We start from the raw sequence: 18,456 nt of genomic DNA, 5'->3' as shown, positions 1-18,456 counted from the left end.
ACGATCCCTTTAAGATAACTGAGCCACATATCAACACTGTATTATTTAAGAAGGCAAAAAAAAAAAAAAAAACTGAACAGATCTGAGATTACTGTTAAACTGGCACAGTATTGTTTCTTGTGGATCTTGGTGGTCCACAACTACATAGACTGGTAACTTTATTTACACTCGACTGTAACTAGTCTATCAGGTCTGCTGCTCTGTCGTTTAGCCTTTAGCCAGTTTAGCTGCAGTTTAAAATGGGCTCAGACTGGATCTCTCAGGGTTTCTGCCAGCTGTGAGCCAAGTTTAACACCACTGCTCTCTTACAACAAGCACAGGATCAGCTGCGTGCACAATTCAAATGAGTTCATGTTAGAGTTAAAAATCTATTGATGGGCATAGATTAGAACTTTTAAAGGGATAGTTCAGATTTTGTGAAGTGGAGTTGTGTGAGGGTTATATGTATTTGAAAAAAAAATCATTATCAGTTAAAGTGTATGCTGTATTTACAATATTTTCACTCCTATAGCAACAGAAAACCAGTGTTATAAAAGCCAAATATTGCTCTCTTCAAAGCCACCAGACTCATTTTGCAAAACAGCAGTTTTATCTTGCAGAACACGGGAGCTGCTGGTCTGCCGCTGCCTCGATCTGTTAGTTGTTGGTGTTATTGAGAGATTTGGTTGAATCCTAACTGACCTTTAAAAACAGCAAACAGACCGAGGCAGCAGTAGACCAGCAGCTCCCGTGTTCAGCAAAGTAAAATTACTGGTTTTACCTGAGGAGTTTGGTTGGTTTGGAGAGAGTGATATTTGGATCATAGAACAGCTATTTGGCAAAGTGAAGCAATGAAAATCTTTTTTTTTTTTTAGCTTCCTTGCTTTGTGTACCAGACTGTTTCTTCAGTCTGCCAAGCAACCAGCAGAGAATCCAGGAAGTAATTGCATGAGCGAATTTCAAAAACTTTTCCTCTGAGTTTCTCAGAACTCAGAGTTTCTCTGCTCTTATCTCACTTTAGAAATAAATCTAGATTTTTTTAATCAACTCTATATTACATTTTAATCAGCTGTTGTTAATTTTGTACCATCATACCTGGTGGCAGATACTTTTTTTTATTTATTTTACAATCTAAGCATCAGAAATTTCAGGTCAGTTTTACTGCGGTGGCTTTAGACATCAGTCAAACCATTTGTACAGCAGGTTTTAGCTGAACCCCAGTGAATACAGACGAGGTTTAAACAATAAACTATTAATTAGGTTATTGTTTAATCTGAGTCATAGAGCTATGACATAGCAACAACCTCCTTGTTTTACACTGTACTTTTGTTTGTTACTTTTTTGATGCCAATATGAGCCGATTTTAGTGTGTATATTTACTCTGACAATAATCTCATAATATATTTTACATTTGGATTCTGAATGAGGAAATCTAAGCAATAATATCGCAATCTGGAGCAACCAATGCTTTATTTTTCCTTTTCCATAATTTTAACAAAGCAGTTCACAGAACAGTCAATTTTTCCATTTCATTTCTAATATTACATAATTGCATCATTTCTATACAAAAAAAACTTATAATAATAACACCAGTGTTGTAGCAGTTAAACTTGTAACCAGTTCAGACCATCAGTGTGCTGAACAAACACTGATCGAGTCACTGAAGAACAAAACAAAATAAAGTGTCTCTATAATGTTATTAAATGAATAACAATGAGGGTGTTTACAGTCTCTTCATCTGTGTATCGGCACCTGGTCTGTCTGTCCCGGTCACTTCTGACGTCTGTGTCAGACACATTCATCTGTCGCTTGGGCAGCTCTCCACGACACAGTCTAGAGGAGAGCGCTGTGACCCCAGTGTTTGATGCCAGGAACATCAGAATGGATTCAGGCCCAGCTAGAACTGATCAAGGACAAAAAAACCCAAAGTATATTTCAACACACGTCAGCTGCTGTTTAAAAGGAGCAATTACATGAAATGTAAAGCAAGTTAATCACACATCTGAGACACTTACAGTTCGGTTGTTTTTTGTGCAAATGGAGTTTTAGTGTGAGACAGAATCAGCCCTGAGGAGAGAGAAAAAATAAAATAAAATTATGACACAACCACACATCAGCTATGACTCATCAATTCAGCTATTTATCAAGTTAAAAAGGAAAACTTGTTCTAACGTCTCACATTTGTGATGGACTGGTCAAATATGATGAATGAGCACAGAGACTGTACTTAGCTAGATAAGACTGACTGCCATTAAATACAGTTTTGGAGCCACTGCCTTTAGAAACCTTCAAGAACAATATAATGAAATTATATGTTCTAGCTGGGGCTGAATGCTTTGAAGCTTCTACTGTTTCTATGGTGATTAAAGTCCAAATCAGTATTTGAGTGCTTCGTTTTTGTTTCTTTTGAAAAGAGGAAGGAGACGATGCACAGCTGCACTGAAAAGGAGACAAAAGATGGCTGAGGAGCGAGAAATGGAGCTTTTCTGTGGCATTTAATTAGTCTCAAAACCTGTGCACGTAAAAACCAGGCGAATGCATGCGATACGAATGCACAGAAAAGCATCAACAGAGAAACAAAAAAAAAGTTATCAGTGTTCGCTATTTGAAAAATGACTCATTCACAACTTTGTTAAAGTATCCGGTGGAGTTTCTGACCACACGGGGCACTGCGGAGCAATGTTTAGCTCTAACACGCAAAAGAGAAGTCCTTGGTACACAGTGATGATGCATATTCCTGTTAACGTGAAGCGCATGCAAGCGAACACATATACCTCGGTTTAATTCTGTTCCACTGATAAGACAGCTGGCGGCAGTAATCAGCCATGAAATGGAGCAACAGACCAGTAAAAGGTAGGAAGAAGAAAGCTGTTACTGGATGTAAACACTACCTGGTTACACCTGCTATCACACGGTACAAGACACTAGTAACTGCAATATCCTCAGACTCCCTTAAAAAAATGTGCGATTTTGAGAGTTAATGACTTTTATAAACTTTGTGAAATGCGGTCTACAACAAATTCTTAATTATTTGTGCCTTCTTGTAAATTCTGCAAATATTTTTGTGCAAAAATGTGTCCATTTGTCACGGCACATTAGCACTGTTAGGCCACTGCTTACAAACAACATATTTTGCAAAAGTAAGTATTTGCATACCGTGCAGAGAAGTGAAAAGGTTATAGCGAATTCTCAATCATTCATGCTCTATGCCTGCAATACATGAAGCTGGTGCTGTCCTTATAAAAAACACTGAACGTTGTGTTGCTGTGAAGAACAGACAGAAGAGACGCTCCCTGGTGTGCAGGGACACACACTTCTGCTTTCTCTGACTCATTAATGCTTTTCTTTGTCATCTGTGATGTAAAAACAACAGACTTCCACACAGTTGGAAAAAGTAAGCGTGATTCCTGCAAATAGTAAAGTTATATCATCCCAGCGCCGGGGCTGCTGAATTTTAATTTTTAACGACCAAATGGCAAGTAATAGACATTCAGCTGACAAAACAGCCCTAGTGTGTATTTGCATATGTGAGATGTGATTACAAGTGGTCACTCCAGATGCATCTGAAGATATATTGTCATGCCAGGTCACCCAAGACGCATGTTAATACCAGGGGCTGGTTTCACAAAGATGGATTTAGATTATTAGATCTAACAGATAGACAGGCTTCAGATAAAGGTCTGAATTCAGTTTAGTTCTTGACTTTCTTCAGTAGGACAATGGATGGAGGAATTTAACAGTTCCAAAGACATTTTACTTGGAAAGTTTAGCAAATAGTGTAACAATACAAAAAAAAGTGTTAATCCCACGATTGAGAGGAGCATCAAAGATATTTAAAAAAGATATATGGTGCAAGACACAAAGAAATCTTTGTTCTTTCCATAGCAATGTAAGGAAACCACAGATTATGAGCAGAGTCTTCCTCTTTTTTGTTGTTGGGTGCTACTGATCCGTTGCTAAGCCTGAGTCAGCCTGGGGTTAAGGTTTTTTTCAGCTTATAGTTAGTCTTTATTTGTGTGAATTGGTCTAACTTGCAACAGATTAATCTAGGAGCAAAATTAAAACTAGTCCAACACCACAGACTAGTCTAAAATATCTTTGTTAAACCGGTCCCTTGTATGAACGGCCTCAATCTTTCATTTGATCTATTTTAGTGACAAACACTAAGTGAAAACTCCACAGTTACCTTCATTTACAGTTTCTCTAAAAGAAAAAAAATATATAACGCATCACTAAAAAGACAAAGACAGTACAGATTTTTCTATTTAAAGTGGATTCTGACAGGAAGGATGAGTGGATGAGAGTTGCGGGACTTACAGCTGACAGCACGACACTTGGGAGGAGTAGAGGTTAACGGCCACCGGACTGCCTACACGAGAGAAAAGACAAAAGTTTAAATCAACTCCACGACAGCGAAGACACGCTGTGAAGGATCACCACATGTGACAGAGAGACTTACAGTAGGTGCTGATCACCACATCAGGAGAGGTCATGAAAAGAAACAAGGCAACAGGTCAGAGCCACAGCCGTCTACTCACTTTTACGATCCAGTAATAAAAAGGGAACAGAAAGTCTGATCTGAACTTTTGTAACTCAAAAGGTTTGTGGTGATTTATAAATTAAACATGACTCACTGGTCCCAGTTCTTTGTTGAAGAAGACTGAGTGGATGCAAGGGCACGAAGAAAGGGTAACAAATTATCCCCATCTGACAGAAACACAGAAACAAAGACATGCTGTGTTTTGCGGCTGCATTGTACCTCGAGGCAAACAGTCTCTGTACATAACAGTTGTTTCATCTTCATTTACAGATACAGTGCAGAGCTTTAACCACTAGTGGTGCTGTAGAGAAATGCTTTGATGAGTGCATCATTTTATAAGTAACGTTGTACTGCATTAACACATGTACAACAACGCACACGGACACCGCGAACAAAGAGTGGGCGTGATACAAATATCTGCTGACTGCAGACGGCAGCAGGTTGGTTGCAGTGATGATAGATGGAATAAATGATGACTATGATAATAAAAGCCTCATGCTTTGTAATAAATGTAGGTTTTCTTTCTTTTAATTAAACTGGGAAAGGAATTTTTAATTTTCTGAAAAACACATCATCCTTGTCACTCAAACAAACACACACACACACACACACAGCAGAAGATATTAGGAGTGTAAATTAAAAGTTTCATCCTGATACAATATTCTACTGATCCTTTGAACAACAATAAAATGTTTGCCGATATTACTAAGTATGCCACCATATGATTTCAAGTCGATTCAATTCAGGGTTCTGCAATAAATATAAGGAGACATCATGTGTCCTACATTCAGTGGGGGTGCACAAATAATTGAAATGTTATCTAAATAGCAATATCGCATTCTGCAATTTTTAAATCGCAGGCGGTGTAAAATGCATGTCAAAAACCTTTTAAATTAATGAATGTCATGAGGCAGAGATGTCCTGTCCTACAAATCAGATTCTGCAGACTTAAAAAAAATTGTCTTCATTTGTTACAGATTACTCAAAAATAAAATTAAATGAAATTAAAAAAGAAAAAAAAAACTCACCATAGTTATTCTACCATGTTTTCAAACAAAATAAGAATGATGTAACAATTATATTTATATTATTTTATATTATATTATCAAAATCGTTCAGCCCTAATATTCAGTCATGCTTATGTCCTCTCACAAAAAAGAAACTAAATTATGATTTAATCAATATAAATAAAGATTATATTAATATATATAAATCAATATGTTCAATATCAGAATCGATATATTGATCCATATATTGTTACAGCTTATAAGATCTATTTTAAATTATGCATAAATTTAGTCACAGACAGCTTCCAGAGGAAATGTCTATAATATGCCGGAATAATAACAGAAAAAAAGCCTAGAAGTAATGAAAATACAAAATAATTAAATAAGAAAGGGAAAGAAGAGGTGGGTTTTTCGAAAAACATGTCAGGAAGGGGTGTCAGATATAACAAAATTCACTCTCTGTCCCCCAAATAATATGACAGATTTTCTCCAGATACATCGAGGACACAGTGTCTCTGATCCAGAGTGAGAGGGAAGGAGGTGCAGAGTCTTTCCACTCAAGTTAAACAGCTTGTCAAGTCAATAAAGAAGTAAAAGTCGACTCGTCCTCCACAGACCTGTGGGGCTGCAAATCCCTGCAGGTCCTAAATCTTGCCACTAGAGGTCAGCAAACAATCTGAAAAACCTGCTCGTTCTTTTTTTTTTTTTTTCCTGTTGCTGGATTTAATGCCGAGAAACAATGAGACCAAAATCTTTGAAAGAAATTCATACTTGATGAATAATAAGTAGTGGAAAGTAAAAAAGTACATACACTCAAGTACTGTTCTAAAATCTAATTTTTATGTTTTAGCAGTATTTCCATTTTATATTAGTTTATACTTGTACATTGCTGGAGGAAATACTGTACTTTTTACTCCACTACAAATATTTGTCAGCTAGTTTTATGGAAAAAATAAAATGAAATAATAATAATAATAATACTAATAATACTACTACTAATAATAATAATAATAATATAAAGTATGTAAAACTAACTCCACCTCGACCAACTACAACATTACTGCTTACACGTCGATGCATCCGTATTAACTACTGAGTACTTTTTTATTTTTATCTCCTCAGCCAATCTTATTTTTTATACTTTATTTTTTTCAAAATATGCAGTATAGTTGTGATATGTTACAAAGGTAAATAGCAAAGAATGAAAAAAACAAAATGAAATGAAAAAACACAAATAAATAGGATAGCTCTCTAAATATTCTTAACATCGTACATTGAGGATAAGTAAAACAACCTGTAACTTATGAGAGAGGGACCTGTTGTACAAGAGTTTGTTGATAATTTGATAAGATTATTTAAAAGAGATTTAAAAAAAAAAAATCTGCCTATGTAGAAATTGATGGGATATTGTTATGATTTTTGCATCAGATTATTAAAAATGAAAATACAGGCAGATGTAGGCCTGTGTATTTCAACAACGGAAAATAAGAAAAAAACCCTTTGCTATTTTAACTAACCTTCTTGGCCATTCAAATACAGATTTGAGTTTATGAGGTGCACCTGAATGCACCACAAATGTCCCTGTGTCAAACTGAAGACAGAAGCAGTAACTAAATGGAAAAACTACCTGCATTTGACACCTCAGGGTGTTAATTTTGGATTCTGGTGTTTTGTGTCCTGTTCGGCCTTTGCAGAGACCAATCAAACTATTTAGAATGAATATTGACCGATAACGATCGATGGCCGATCAATCAGAGCACCCTTTGTTGAACGTTTGGTGCATTAGTGTGTTATGATAAGAAGATCCTCACACACCTGTTGCGTTCTCGATCTCCTGTGTGACCTCCTGTAAGAAGGAGCCGAGGCGTTCTGCGCTGGAGGACAAACTGTTCCAAAGCCACTCGAGAGCCCAGACGTTGTCCTGAGAGACAGAAACGTTACTGGATCAAATCTTTACATCCTCATTTCAGCTTCACAGATCCTCCAGACATATTCATGGAACTCATAACCAGTAACAGCTTCTTCGATCATGAGATGTCGATCATATTATTTCAGCCATGGAAGTACAGGAGGTGATAACGAACACAGAAACTGTGTTTGAACAAAACGTCTACAAACAGGATGTGAGCGAGGAAGAGGAGATTACCTTAAATGTGTTGAGTACAGGAAGAGCTGGACTCAAGGCAGAATCGAGGATTCTCAAAACTAAAGCTCCTGTTACCAACAGCAACAAAGCCTGATCCGGGTACACCTGTAAACAAAAAACACACGTACATTAGCAGATTATTATCACACACACTCAGGACGCCCATGCGTCATAACATACGTACCTCCTGAAAGAATCGTGGGATCTGAATATTCGACCAGAACTCTGTTAGCAGTATCGATTTCACAACATCCTGTGCTTCCTGAGGTCCAGACACAAAACACAGAAAATACAGAATGAACTACTGCTGCTACTGTTAAAAAAATGAAATAAAAGAGCTGTTAGTAAACAAGAAATACATACGTGTAGAAACTGTGGGTTTGGTGCTGGTAGAGCGGCGAGTGAACCGGAGGGTGTGTTGACGATGGTGAGTAAACTGGTCCAACACTGAGACTGAATGAGAAAGATATCAGTTGTAAAATCACATGTGTGAACATGCTGGGCAAGGCAAGAACACAGTTATGTGCATGTGATTCAAGTAGGACTGCGGCGTGGAGGTTTTTTTAAGTGTCGGAAATGAATCACAAATCAATGATCGCTCAGTTTCAGTCGTGTGAGGAGGAGCCAGATCCATTCCTTAAACACCACAATATTAAGAGCCGTCGTCTCAGTTGTCAAAGGCATAATAATACGTTAATTCCACTGCAGGAGCGACGTGATGCTCACTGAAATCAGCAAGTAAATAAAGCACATGTATCGGCATCATTACTTTCCAGTATGTTTAATGTCTCGTCTAGTGTTTACTGGAAGTGCAGTGATGTTAAATGTAACAGGCTTTTTACTAAAATTCTTCTCCTTGTTAAAACTTGAAAAGCTGAGAAGACAGAAAATTACTGCAGGAGTCTGTTTCTCAAGCTACAAAATCCTGCATCTTATTTTTTTTAAATATATGTAAGCATTAAAAAGCTGATGTTCTTATCGGTCGTACACTTACATCAGTGAAGACAGCAGAGCAGCATCTCTGAGCCCTGAGAGCAAACTTCACCAGAGCATCACGCTTCAGCGGCACAGCGTCTGGACAGAGGACAGAATTTGACTTCTTATGAGAAAATCTGTTTTTTTTTTTTTTTTTAAGGGGTTATACGTAAAAATCTCTAATCTATGTCTGACCTTTAATTGGTTTCCAGGCTGCATCATGGCGGAGCTGGTCCGGCTGACTGACCACCAGCTTTGGTGCTGTTGCTGTTTTAAAGATGCAAAGATAAAAGTGGAAGAGATGCGGAGAGAAGCGGGAGGCAGGGGCGTTCACTGACGGGAACAAACTGTGCAGAGCTGATGTGAAGTCTCCCTCCATGCACATGAAGAAAGGGATGAGGTCTCGTACCTGCTGCAGGCTGCCGGAGAAACAAATCAAATGCTGCAGGTTCACAAGATGATGTCATCATTCAGGTCTGAGTAATATAGACATATATCAGGGGTGCACAAGATCTCAGAGCGCATCACGGTTTGGGTCACAGATCCGTTTCTCTAAGCCCAAGATGATGTCCACAGATGATGTAACCCTAACCCTAAAGATATTCACTTTACTTCATAGAGGACTAAAGACACCAGAAAATATTCATGTTTAAAAAGTCAGAATCAGAGAATTTGGACTTTTCTTCTTAAAAAAAACAAAACAAAGAAACCTCAAAATAATTAATCAATTATCAAAATAGTTAGCGGTTATTTTAATAATCGTCTAACTGTTGCAGCTCTAATTTGAGTATAGATTTCTGAGTTTATGAAGTGCAACTGAATGCACCATCAAGTCCTTGTCAGTGCCCATACCCTTTGCCAAAAAGCGATGTAGATTTAAGAGTTTATGAGGGGTACCTGAATGCACCATCAACACTTCATATTGAAAACAGATGGCTTTCAATAAAAATTGAAGCAGAAGAAAAATAAGGTTTCATACTATGACCACATTCACCAAAATGACAGTATAGTAACTGTTGTTCAGTAAGTAATTGTAAAAAATAGTAAGTAATAGTAAATATTTGTAGTTATTTGAACACTTACACTTTGGAATCATCAGTCTGGATGACTCGCAGATAGCGACACAACTCTCTGTACCTGCAGACGTGAAAACACAGCCAGGTTTGGTTTTATCAGCAGCTGTAAGACGCGAGTGTGTGTGTCCATAATTTATACACAGTAAAGTGTGACAGAGTGTGTGTATCCATTTGGTACCTATGCTGTTGCTGTAGTACTTCTGCTCTCAGAAGAACTACAGAAATCTGTTCTATCAGGACGTCCTTCTTGCCTCTGTCTTTGCGGATGCCCGACACGTTCTGCCCCTTCAGCACAGACACCAGCAGGACATCGTCCCAGGGTCGGACACACAGGCTGAAGAAGACACATGTACAACGATATAATAACACACAGAAGGCTTAATTGTGTGATAATAAAAGAAAACCCACACACTCAAGCTCTCAGGTGGTACCACTAACACACACATACACACACACCTGTTCTTCAGGTACTTCAGCTCAGAGGGGAAAAAGAATCTCATGTAAAAATCCTGTAGTTTGCGGCTGAACTCTGGGGTGAAATCAGCCATGACCATCTGTCTCTGCACAGACGATATTACCCTGAAAAAAAAAACACACAAACAAACACATTGAAGAAGAAGGGAAATATCTAAATGAATTAAATACAGACAGGACACAAGATGAGTTCTCTCTCTGTGTGTGTGTGTGTGTGTGTGTGTGTGTGTGTGTGTATACCTCTGCAGTAACGCCACTTTGGCCTCAGCAGCATTAGCCATGGGAGAACTGAAGACAAAAGTCCTGCAGAGAATCATACGAGGAAAATCAATACATCGAAAATGAAAAAAAGTAAAGATGAGCATTAATCTACAAAAGGAAATCCTACTCTGCGTGTGTGTGTGTGTGTGTGTTTGTGTGTACCCTGAGATTTGAAAATGTCGAATAAAGTCCTCAGCAGCTCCCAGTCTCATGATGGCAGCAGCTCTGCTGTCCTCTTTATCAGCCTTGTTGAGGAATGATGACACCAGCTCGAATACAGGCGTATAACTGCAAAGTGAACATTGCAAAGTCGTCAGGGTGCCGTGAAACAGAGGAGATGCCTGCACACCAGTTTAGCTGGACGAGAAAGCTACAAAAATGTCCACATCAGCCTCTCAGCCTGTGGACTTTTTGTGTTTTTCTAGCCAAGCTACAGTGGTGTGCGAGCATCTCCTCTGCTGTTCTTTCATAAAAAAGAACATCTAAATGACACAAGAATTGTTGCATTTGTTAATAATTAGTCAGCAACATAATGCAAAGTCAGTACAGACTTTCATTTGTGTCCGTCTTGGTGTTTTATTTTTAACCATGTTAGCTCCAGGGATGGTAAGATTACTCCATCAATACAGATTAAAAAACACTGCATGGCCAAAAGTATGCAAGTGTCCCTGTTTACTTTTATTATTGGACTTGCATAAGATAAGACAGTTGCTCCAAAAACATTGGATCCTACAGTGCAACTGGATACTACAATATCAGTACCGCTAAAGTGGTACTAATACTAACAGAATTCTTCATTTGATGACTTTTTTTCTTGTTCGATACCCATCAAGTGAACTGAAGCATTCCTGAAATAATCCTTTCACATTTCATGCATTTATTTTTAATCAGACATACAGGTGTGCAGTATAACCGTGCTTTCAAACATTTTGGTCAAACACTGCACTCCATTTACACACATCACAGGCTGCATTGGTTGCAGCTGCTGTGGTAGTGGGCCAATCACAAGTCACATAAAAATCAAAGAAAGCTTCCGGTGATTGGCTGTGAGTAAAACAAACACTTGTTTTTTTTTCGGGATCTGGGTACAAAAAGATCAAATGCAGGTATCGTTTGACTGGACAAGTTTATGTAATACTTGGCAGTACTGGCATCTTTCATATTAAACCGTCTATGCTTGATAAACACCCACATGTGAGCTTCACTGGTGCTCGAGTCCCTGAATGGGAGCAAATCTCTGCAGCCAGGTTCTGAAAGCTTGTAGAGAGCCTTCACAGGAGAGTGTGGAGGCTGTAACAGTATTTTATTAATGCAAATAGTTTCACTTATGTGTATAATATTTAAGTGTCCAAATACTTTTGGCCATATGGTGAATCTCACAACTACTGGATGTACAATCCTACTGACTTTCCTGTATTTAGAAAATCATATATTTCTGTTACATTAACTGTGTAAGATGATGAGAGTATTGTTTGAACATCGTGCAGAGCTCTGCTCCGTCACTCACTCGTGGATGAGGCCTTGCTGGTTCGGTAGATCCACACTGTATTTCACCATCGTCTTTCCTTTCAGGAAGGAAGAGAACTGTGCAGCGAGCTCTTGTCTGAAGCTCTGCAGCATCGTCCCTGGACAAGAAGCAACATGTATTTACAGTCATACATCAAGTTTTTCAGTCTGAAGTTTCCCCACATGTGAATTTTAATCTTTTCATTAATTAGAGACCTTGTTTATAAAGCAAAAACTATCATGCCATTATTTCTTAATTTATGCTTCTGTTGGCTCCTTTTTGTAATACTTTAATTTAATTTAATATTTTAATTAGGGATGCGTGTTTTATTAGGATGTGTGTGAGAGCGAGTACCTGCATGTCGGAGGTGAGAATCTATTTCAGACAGCGTGAGGTTAAAAGTCTTCAGGCCTCCCAGCAGCGTCGTGTTTCTCAGGTTGTTCCAGAACTCGCTCCTCTTGTGGCTGTTGCAGTGACACAAACCGCTGTGAATCCACCTTACACACTGAACACACACACACACAGAAAGGACAACGGCATTAATGGTCCAAGTTCTTGGACCTGTGAGGACCTCTGGTGTGAGTTATTCCACATGTTAAGTCAACATGCCTGCATCAACACATACTTTTGATGCCAGCTTGTCGCAGATGTAGCAGAAACACTGATCGCAGATGAGCTTGTTACCGGCCACAGGAGCACCAGTCTCACAATCTGTAGCCCTGAGCAGAAAAGAAGAAAAGCAGTGTCAACGTTCCCGCTCTTTTCTACAGATAATTATCCAGGACATTTTCAGTGACAGACAGGAATTGCAACATACCTTTTTTTTTTCTTGTGAATTCTATTAACCATTGCTGCCTGAACACCAATAAAACAAAGAACAGCAAATAGGTTTGCACACTGACAAATCCAGACCAACTTTGAATAACAAATTTTAGGGCTGCATTTTAGGCCGCAACTAAAAATTCTTTTCAGTTGATTAATTAGTCGATCAATTCATCGATTAATCATTGTTTGTTTTAAAATGTCAGAAAATGATGATCACTGTTTCCCAAAAAAATGACAACCTCACTTACAACCCTAAGATTTTCAGTCCACTCTCATATAGAAGTTAAGAATTAAAAAATATTCATATTTAGGAAGCTGGAATCAGGGAATTTTGACTGTTTTCTTTAAATAACACTCAAATGGATTATCAAAATATTTGGAGATTAGTGTGATAATCTATTATTTGATTAATCGTTGCAGCTCTAGTGGATGGAGGCATGCAAACTTCAGAGTTGAGGAGGTTGAGGTTGAGTTGTGAGGATTATTATTTCTGCCACTGAGTTCATTCTCAGCTAGGAAAACAGGAGAATATTGAAATAGTTTTTAGGGGACAACACAAGATTATCTATAATAGAGGGGCAAAAATCATTGATCAGTATTTTACAGAGTGTGTGTGGCAGTCAACTCACGTAAAAGGATGTATGGGACAGTCGTAACGTGCATGAGGCAGCACCTCAGCACGCTGGGAGAAGGTAACAACCAGATCTTCATCCAGAGCAGTGGGAGGTAAGGCACAGTCTGAAACACAAAGAGGAGGAAGAGGAAGAGGAAGAAGAGCAGCTGGTGACTATTTATAATAACACATACCCACATGTACAGGTTGGTGTGGAAAGTAAACAGATGTTATACCACTCTTCTTCTTCACGTCCTCCACCTCCACAATGAGAACAGAGGGTTCACTGCAGGATATGTCTTGTTCACAGTCTTCATCATCATCACTGAGGATGATTATTTCTCCACTGTCCACCGTTGTACACATCAGAAATCTCTGACAGAGGAAAGGGAAAGAAAAAAAACAACCATAAACTCACATAAACTGCATGTTACTCATGCAGGCTTCCCTGTGTCTCTTAATGAGTGAGTCACAAATTAAATCCTTCACGATTTGTTCCTCACAGGCTGCTTTACTTTGTTACGGTTTTAACAGGAGACCTGGTTCATGTCACTAAAATTTAAAGGACATCTCAGTTACACTTTAACAACCAAAACACACCAAACCCCATTACTTTTTCCTTACTTTTAGGAAGCTAGCTAGCTTTCCTTAAAGAGCAGATTGCAGGTTAGAGCCCACTTTTAACCAAAGTTTGGAAAAATAATGTAGGAGTTAGTTTTTTATTAAAAATATACTTATACATACATTTTTTTAGGTTTTGGGGGTCATTTATTGACAAATTTTTATTTCCGCATCTGAAAATGCTTGACCTGAAGTGACGTAACGGGAGGGAGACCGGTCTACTTGAACAATAGGAAAACGATGGATCGCGATCGCAATTCCGACACGGAGGAGACTTTTAACGTTCAGAACTACTCTTATGACGGGCCACAGCCCTACAATTATGAGCCTGTTGTGCGTCCCAGAGAGCAGGGAGAGACCAGGGGGAGAATGACTGGCCAAAGGAGGGAGATTGAGCTGTGGTGTCAGGAGAATCAGTGGAGAGTAGGGCAGGTGTCCTGGTGAGAGACCGGTGCTAGCTTATACACGTTAGCTGAGGACACGAGAGCGAAAGAGCGAGAGAGAGAGAGAGAGAGAGAGCGCATTTCCCTGATAAACCTTTTGTTTGATAGGTGCTTGTGCAGGAAATGCGAGGCCATGACCACAGCTGAGGAGAGTATGTGCTGCAGGGAGGTAGATGCCTACTGGGCGTTAGTGGACAGCGTCACCCCCAGGCTGGAAGTGCAGTGTGTCACACAGCACCCAGGGTTCGAGGCATGCTGTCTCAACCCATACGTGCTGCAGATAGCCTACATGCACTTCAGGCAGGAGCATGGACCTCTCCAGGCCAACACACATGAGTATGTTTAGGGTACAAATAATTTATTATTTTTAGTTTTTTCACTTATTCCTACTGTATGTTTATTACTGAGATTGTAGTGGATGGTGGTGGTGTATAAGGGTACAGTATGTTGAAAGGTGTTCTTAATATTTGGTTCACTCTATTATCATATGATAAGGGCAAAATAATAGGAACACACTGTCAATATAAGGCAGTCTAATACACCACCATCATTTAGTACAGCCTCAGTAATAAAGTAGAATTATCACCTTCTCTGCAAAGTTAACATACACTGAACATATATAAACTTAATAAATGTAGAATGTACAGCCGAGCTGCTGTATAGCATTGAATTGGATTGTACAGGTTTTCATAATTACCCAGTGACTGTAAACAGCTAATAAGTTAAAGTGGCCAATATTTAGGTAGACAGTAACTTAGACAGACTTTTATTGTCATTGAGTACACAAATGTAGAACAAAATCCCATTACATATGGCTCAGCACAGTAGTACAAATACATAAAATCTAAACATATACAATATAAAGTGCAAACATATGATTACCTGTGTCACACTTTTTCATACCATTAGTATATGACTAATACTGATATTTTGTCCCTATTTCCAGGCAATACCGCTACACTGCATACAGGCAGATTGTCCGCTGGGCCTATGGCATTCTGGGCAGGCACATCAGAAAGCCCATACCAGCTTGTGTTGTGTCTGCCCTTAGACAGCAATTTCCAGAGGAAGGAGGGGTTTATAAAGGTTTTGAATGGCCTCATTTGGGTGACAATGAATAAAAACAAATCACAATCACAAAGTGTCTCTGTGAGAAAATATGTTAGAGTAGAACATTTATATAACAAGCAGAGCTGAATTTATGGTTAGGCCTGCAAGCAATAGTACTCAACTCAATAGTAGTGAGTGATACAACTTCATTTTCCCATTAGAAAACACAAAACCTCTTACCTGCTTTATTTCTACATAAGTTCCCTCCTGCTTCTCAATGTTTCCTTGGGTTTGTCCACAACAGGCTGGGCTCTTAGTGAAGAGAGACATCAGCTGGCTTTGGCACACAATGAACTTGTCAGCAGCCCTGGAAAAAAGAAAATCACTTATTATTTTTGCAGTATGATATAATTTGGTCACACACTAAATCCTAAATAAAAAGACGTCTTACTTGAAGTCAAGGTGAGATTCCTGCAGACGTGGACTTGAAAGTTCCTCATCAGATGAGTCACTTTTCATTTCCTCCTTTGGGATCCACGACACGTCTCCAGCTTCATCCATGAAAACAGACGATTCATCATCGCTCTGCACAGGATTGGGCAGTGGAGTTGATGCCATCTTGGGCTGTGCCTGGACAGCTAGAGTAAAAACAGTTCCACCTTTATATAATTGTGTAACACCGTACACTCCGTGGCTGCTTTAAAATATACCCCATCCAATATGCAATTCCATACAAAAGCCCTTTCATAGAATGTGTTCTGACCTGCATCATACAGAAAGATTTATCTAATTATTTTCTCTCTAATATTCCATAAACATATCTGTGGCATATACAATTAATTCTGTATATGAGTGATGTTACACTACCTGATGAACGATGAGAAGGTCTGAGGTTGCATTGTGAGCCACAGTGAAGCACAGATGACTGAGGAGCCAGTGGAGTAAAATCCTTTTGTTCTGTGTCAATTTGTGCTGCTGCCCTGGCTGTAGCTCCCTCTTCACCACTGCTAATGTCTCCCAAGTCCTTATAAACATACACACGTTATATTATCAAAATATTTACTGTGCAAACAGCATCTCTGAGCTCTAACTAAACTTGACAGTTATGTTATTAGCAAACCGAGAGCCTTTTCAGAAAGGCTTTTACAAAAAAAAGTTGCCAGCGCTAGCTAACGTTGCTAGCGCTAGCAACGTTAGCTAGCGCTTTCCACTTCTACCTTATTAGCTTGGGGGGTTACAAGCTAACGCTCTACTACAACAACCTAAACATATCCCGTTGCTTCTCATAACTGAAATCATTATGTTAACTAAGTTGTAAATTATGAATTGTTAGAAAATAATAGCTACTTACAGTGCACAGCTCACGTTTTGTTCGAGCTGAGTCTCTGTCCGATCCATGTCCATGTCCCCCGCCGGGGGCAAGACCCGAAGATGCTGCCGACAGCGGTTCTGATGAAAGCGGGTGCACCGAAGGAACCGCACCTGGTCTAAGTCGCACCTGGTTCTTGCTTCGGCATCCCATGTTGAACTCCATCAAATCGCTGGAATGATAATCCTCCGGTCTGAAGTGAGCGCCACACACGACCGCGTTTTTCGTAGCTGACGCGGCGGTGAAGTCCCGTCTCTTCAGCTGCACAAAACACACCCAGGCACGGAAAACAGCTCCGCTCTTTTTCCTGTTCGGAAACCGGTGGACCCGATGTCCTGACAGGCTGGAGTTTGTGCAACCTCCACACGCGCAGTAATTCACCATGATAAACCAAGATAACACGACCGCTCTGACTTATAACTACCTACTCGCCACACTAAACTATTGCACCGGCTAGCTTATAACTCCCTCACGTGACGTAATATGACGCGATCTTGAAAAAAAGAGCAGTTATATTCGCTTTGCTCCAAACAGTCACTTTTTCGGTTAAATTTGCACCCTTGTGGGCTGAAAATCATTGTAAATCATTGCTTAACTTTTAAAATGGTAATTTTTGGACAAGATTACATATACATGTGTAAAAAAGTATAACCTGCAATATGCTCTTTAAGACAGGAAGCAGAAAGTTTACTAGGAAAAAGAGTCGAGCTTTGATTTGTCAGCAGTGAATGTTCTCTCTTTTCTCCCTTATTACAAAATATAGTAACGTAAAACTAATACAATATGTTTACATAAGCGTTTCAATTTTGTGGGTGACAGAATAATCTTACCTTTATTGTCGTTTAACCAAAGAAAAAGTTGTTTTTGGCGCCCGCGGATCTCAAATCTTATCCCAACCGGATGTGACGGTACGCTTCTTCTTTGTTGGCTTTATTTGCGGTCGGAGAAGCAGTTGATAGGTGATTAGCGCCACCTACTGGACAGCAAGGGTGGAGCGATGAATAAACACAATACACAACGACAAAAAATAAATACATTATTAAATAAACATGATAAACTGTTAAACATTTTGGTCAACGTTTAATTGAGAGCCTATTTTTCATCTTCATAATTTTACTTTTTAGAATAACATGAAGAAGAATTTTCTAGATCATTATTCATAATTATATAACCAGATATCGGGGAACATGTTGTCTTTGGGCCTTCTGCAGTCTACTCAGTTTTTGGATATAAGTTTACACTGTGATTTTTCAGTCCATATGTTCAGCTGACAGTAGTTTTATCTTGAAATTTTTAGAATAACTCTACTAAAGCAACACATCTATTAATTCCAGCTTGTTCCTGTTTAAATCGCCTCAGATTTTGATGCTAAGCTTCAAATTTCTTTTGCCATTGACTGGTCGTTTCTTAAATTCTCTTTCTGCCTTCTCAGTTGTCAGTCTGGCTGAACCACTGCAGAGTGTTTTGTTCTCTTCATTTTTTAATGTAAACAACCATGCTGGAGTGAAGACCAGTATTTCTGACTCAGGACAGTAGAATGAATGATCATTCATGATATTAACTTTTGTTC

At 39.0% G+C, this 18,456-nt stretch overlaps 1 protein-coding gene and 1 long non-coding RNA gene across 2 annotated transcripts; both read right to left on the bottom strand.

Moving 5' to 3' along the window:
* Nucleotides 1-1,432: 1,432 nt before the first annotated feature.
* LOC146329675 (uncharacterized) lies at nt 1,433-4,607 on the bottom strand. Its single transcript, XR_014769828.1, has 4 exons — nt 4,439-4,607; nt 4,297-4,348; nt 1,995-2,046; nt 1,433-1,876 (listed from the first exon to the last, which is right to left on the bottom strand). It is a non-coding gene; the product is annotated as an uncharacterized LOC146329675 (long non-coding RNA).
* Nucleotides 4,608-4,609: 2 nt separating this feature from the next.
* Nucleotides 4,610-17,809, bottom strand: LOC146329674 (uncharacterized). The gene is made up of 18 exons (XM_084714947.1): nt 17,717-17,809; nt 13,640-13,778; nt 13,420-13,528; nt 12,591-12,684; nt 12,320-12,470; nt 11,966-12,083; nt 10,621-10,746; nt 10,438-10,500; nt 10,180-10,302; nt 9,902-10,057; nt 9,731-9,784; nt 8,843-9,066; nt 8,667-8,746; nt 8,036-8,125; nt 7,857-7,934; nt 7,673-7,777; nt 7,342-7,447; nt 4,610-4,686 (listed from the first exon to the last, which is right to left on the bottom strand). Exons 2-18 carry the CDS (start codon nt 13,767-13,769, stop codon nt 4,610-4,612), a joined length of 1,884 nt encoding a protein of 627 aa, XP_084571073.1. The 5' UTR covers nt 13,770-13,778; nt 17,717-17,809.
* Between the last annotated feature and the right edge of the window lie 647 nt (nt 17,810-18,456).

This window comes from Lutjanus erythropterus, chromosome 3 (assembly GCF_056507025.1).
Source record: "Lutjanus erythropterus isolate fLutEry1 chromosome 3, fLutEry1.hap2, whole genome shotgun sequence".
Taxonomy (NCBI): Eukaryota; Metazoa; Chordata; class Actinopteri; order Lutjaniformes; family Lutjanidae; genus Lutjanus; species Lutjanus erythropterus.
This window is presented reverse-complemented; position numbering and strand designations above follow the sequence as displayed.

Bases quoted from the DNA above. Each gene is read 5' to 3' on its own strand.
- LOC146329674 (XM_084714947.1), bottom strand. From the start codon at position 13,769: ATGTGTACAACGGTGGACAGTGGAGAAATAATCATCCTCAGTGATGAT. The intron at 10,501-10,620 runs GTACACACAAAC...GATTCTCTGCAG, and splicing joins CGACATTTTCAAATCTCAGG to GACTTTTGTCTTCAGTTCTC. The intron at 9,785-9,901 runs GTACCAAATGGA...TCACGTCTGCAG, and splicing joins GTACTACAGCAACAGCATAG to GTACAGAGAGTTGTGTCGCT.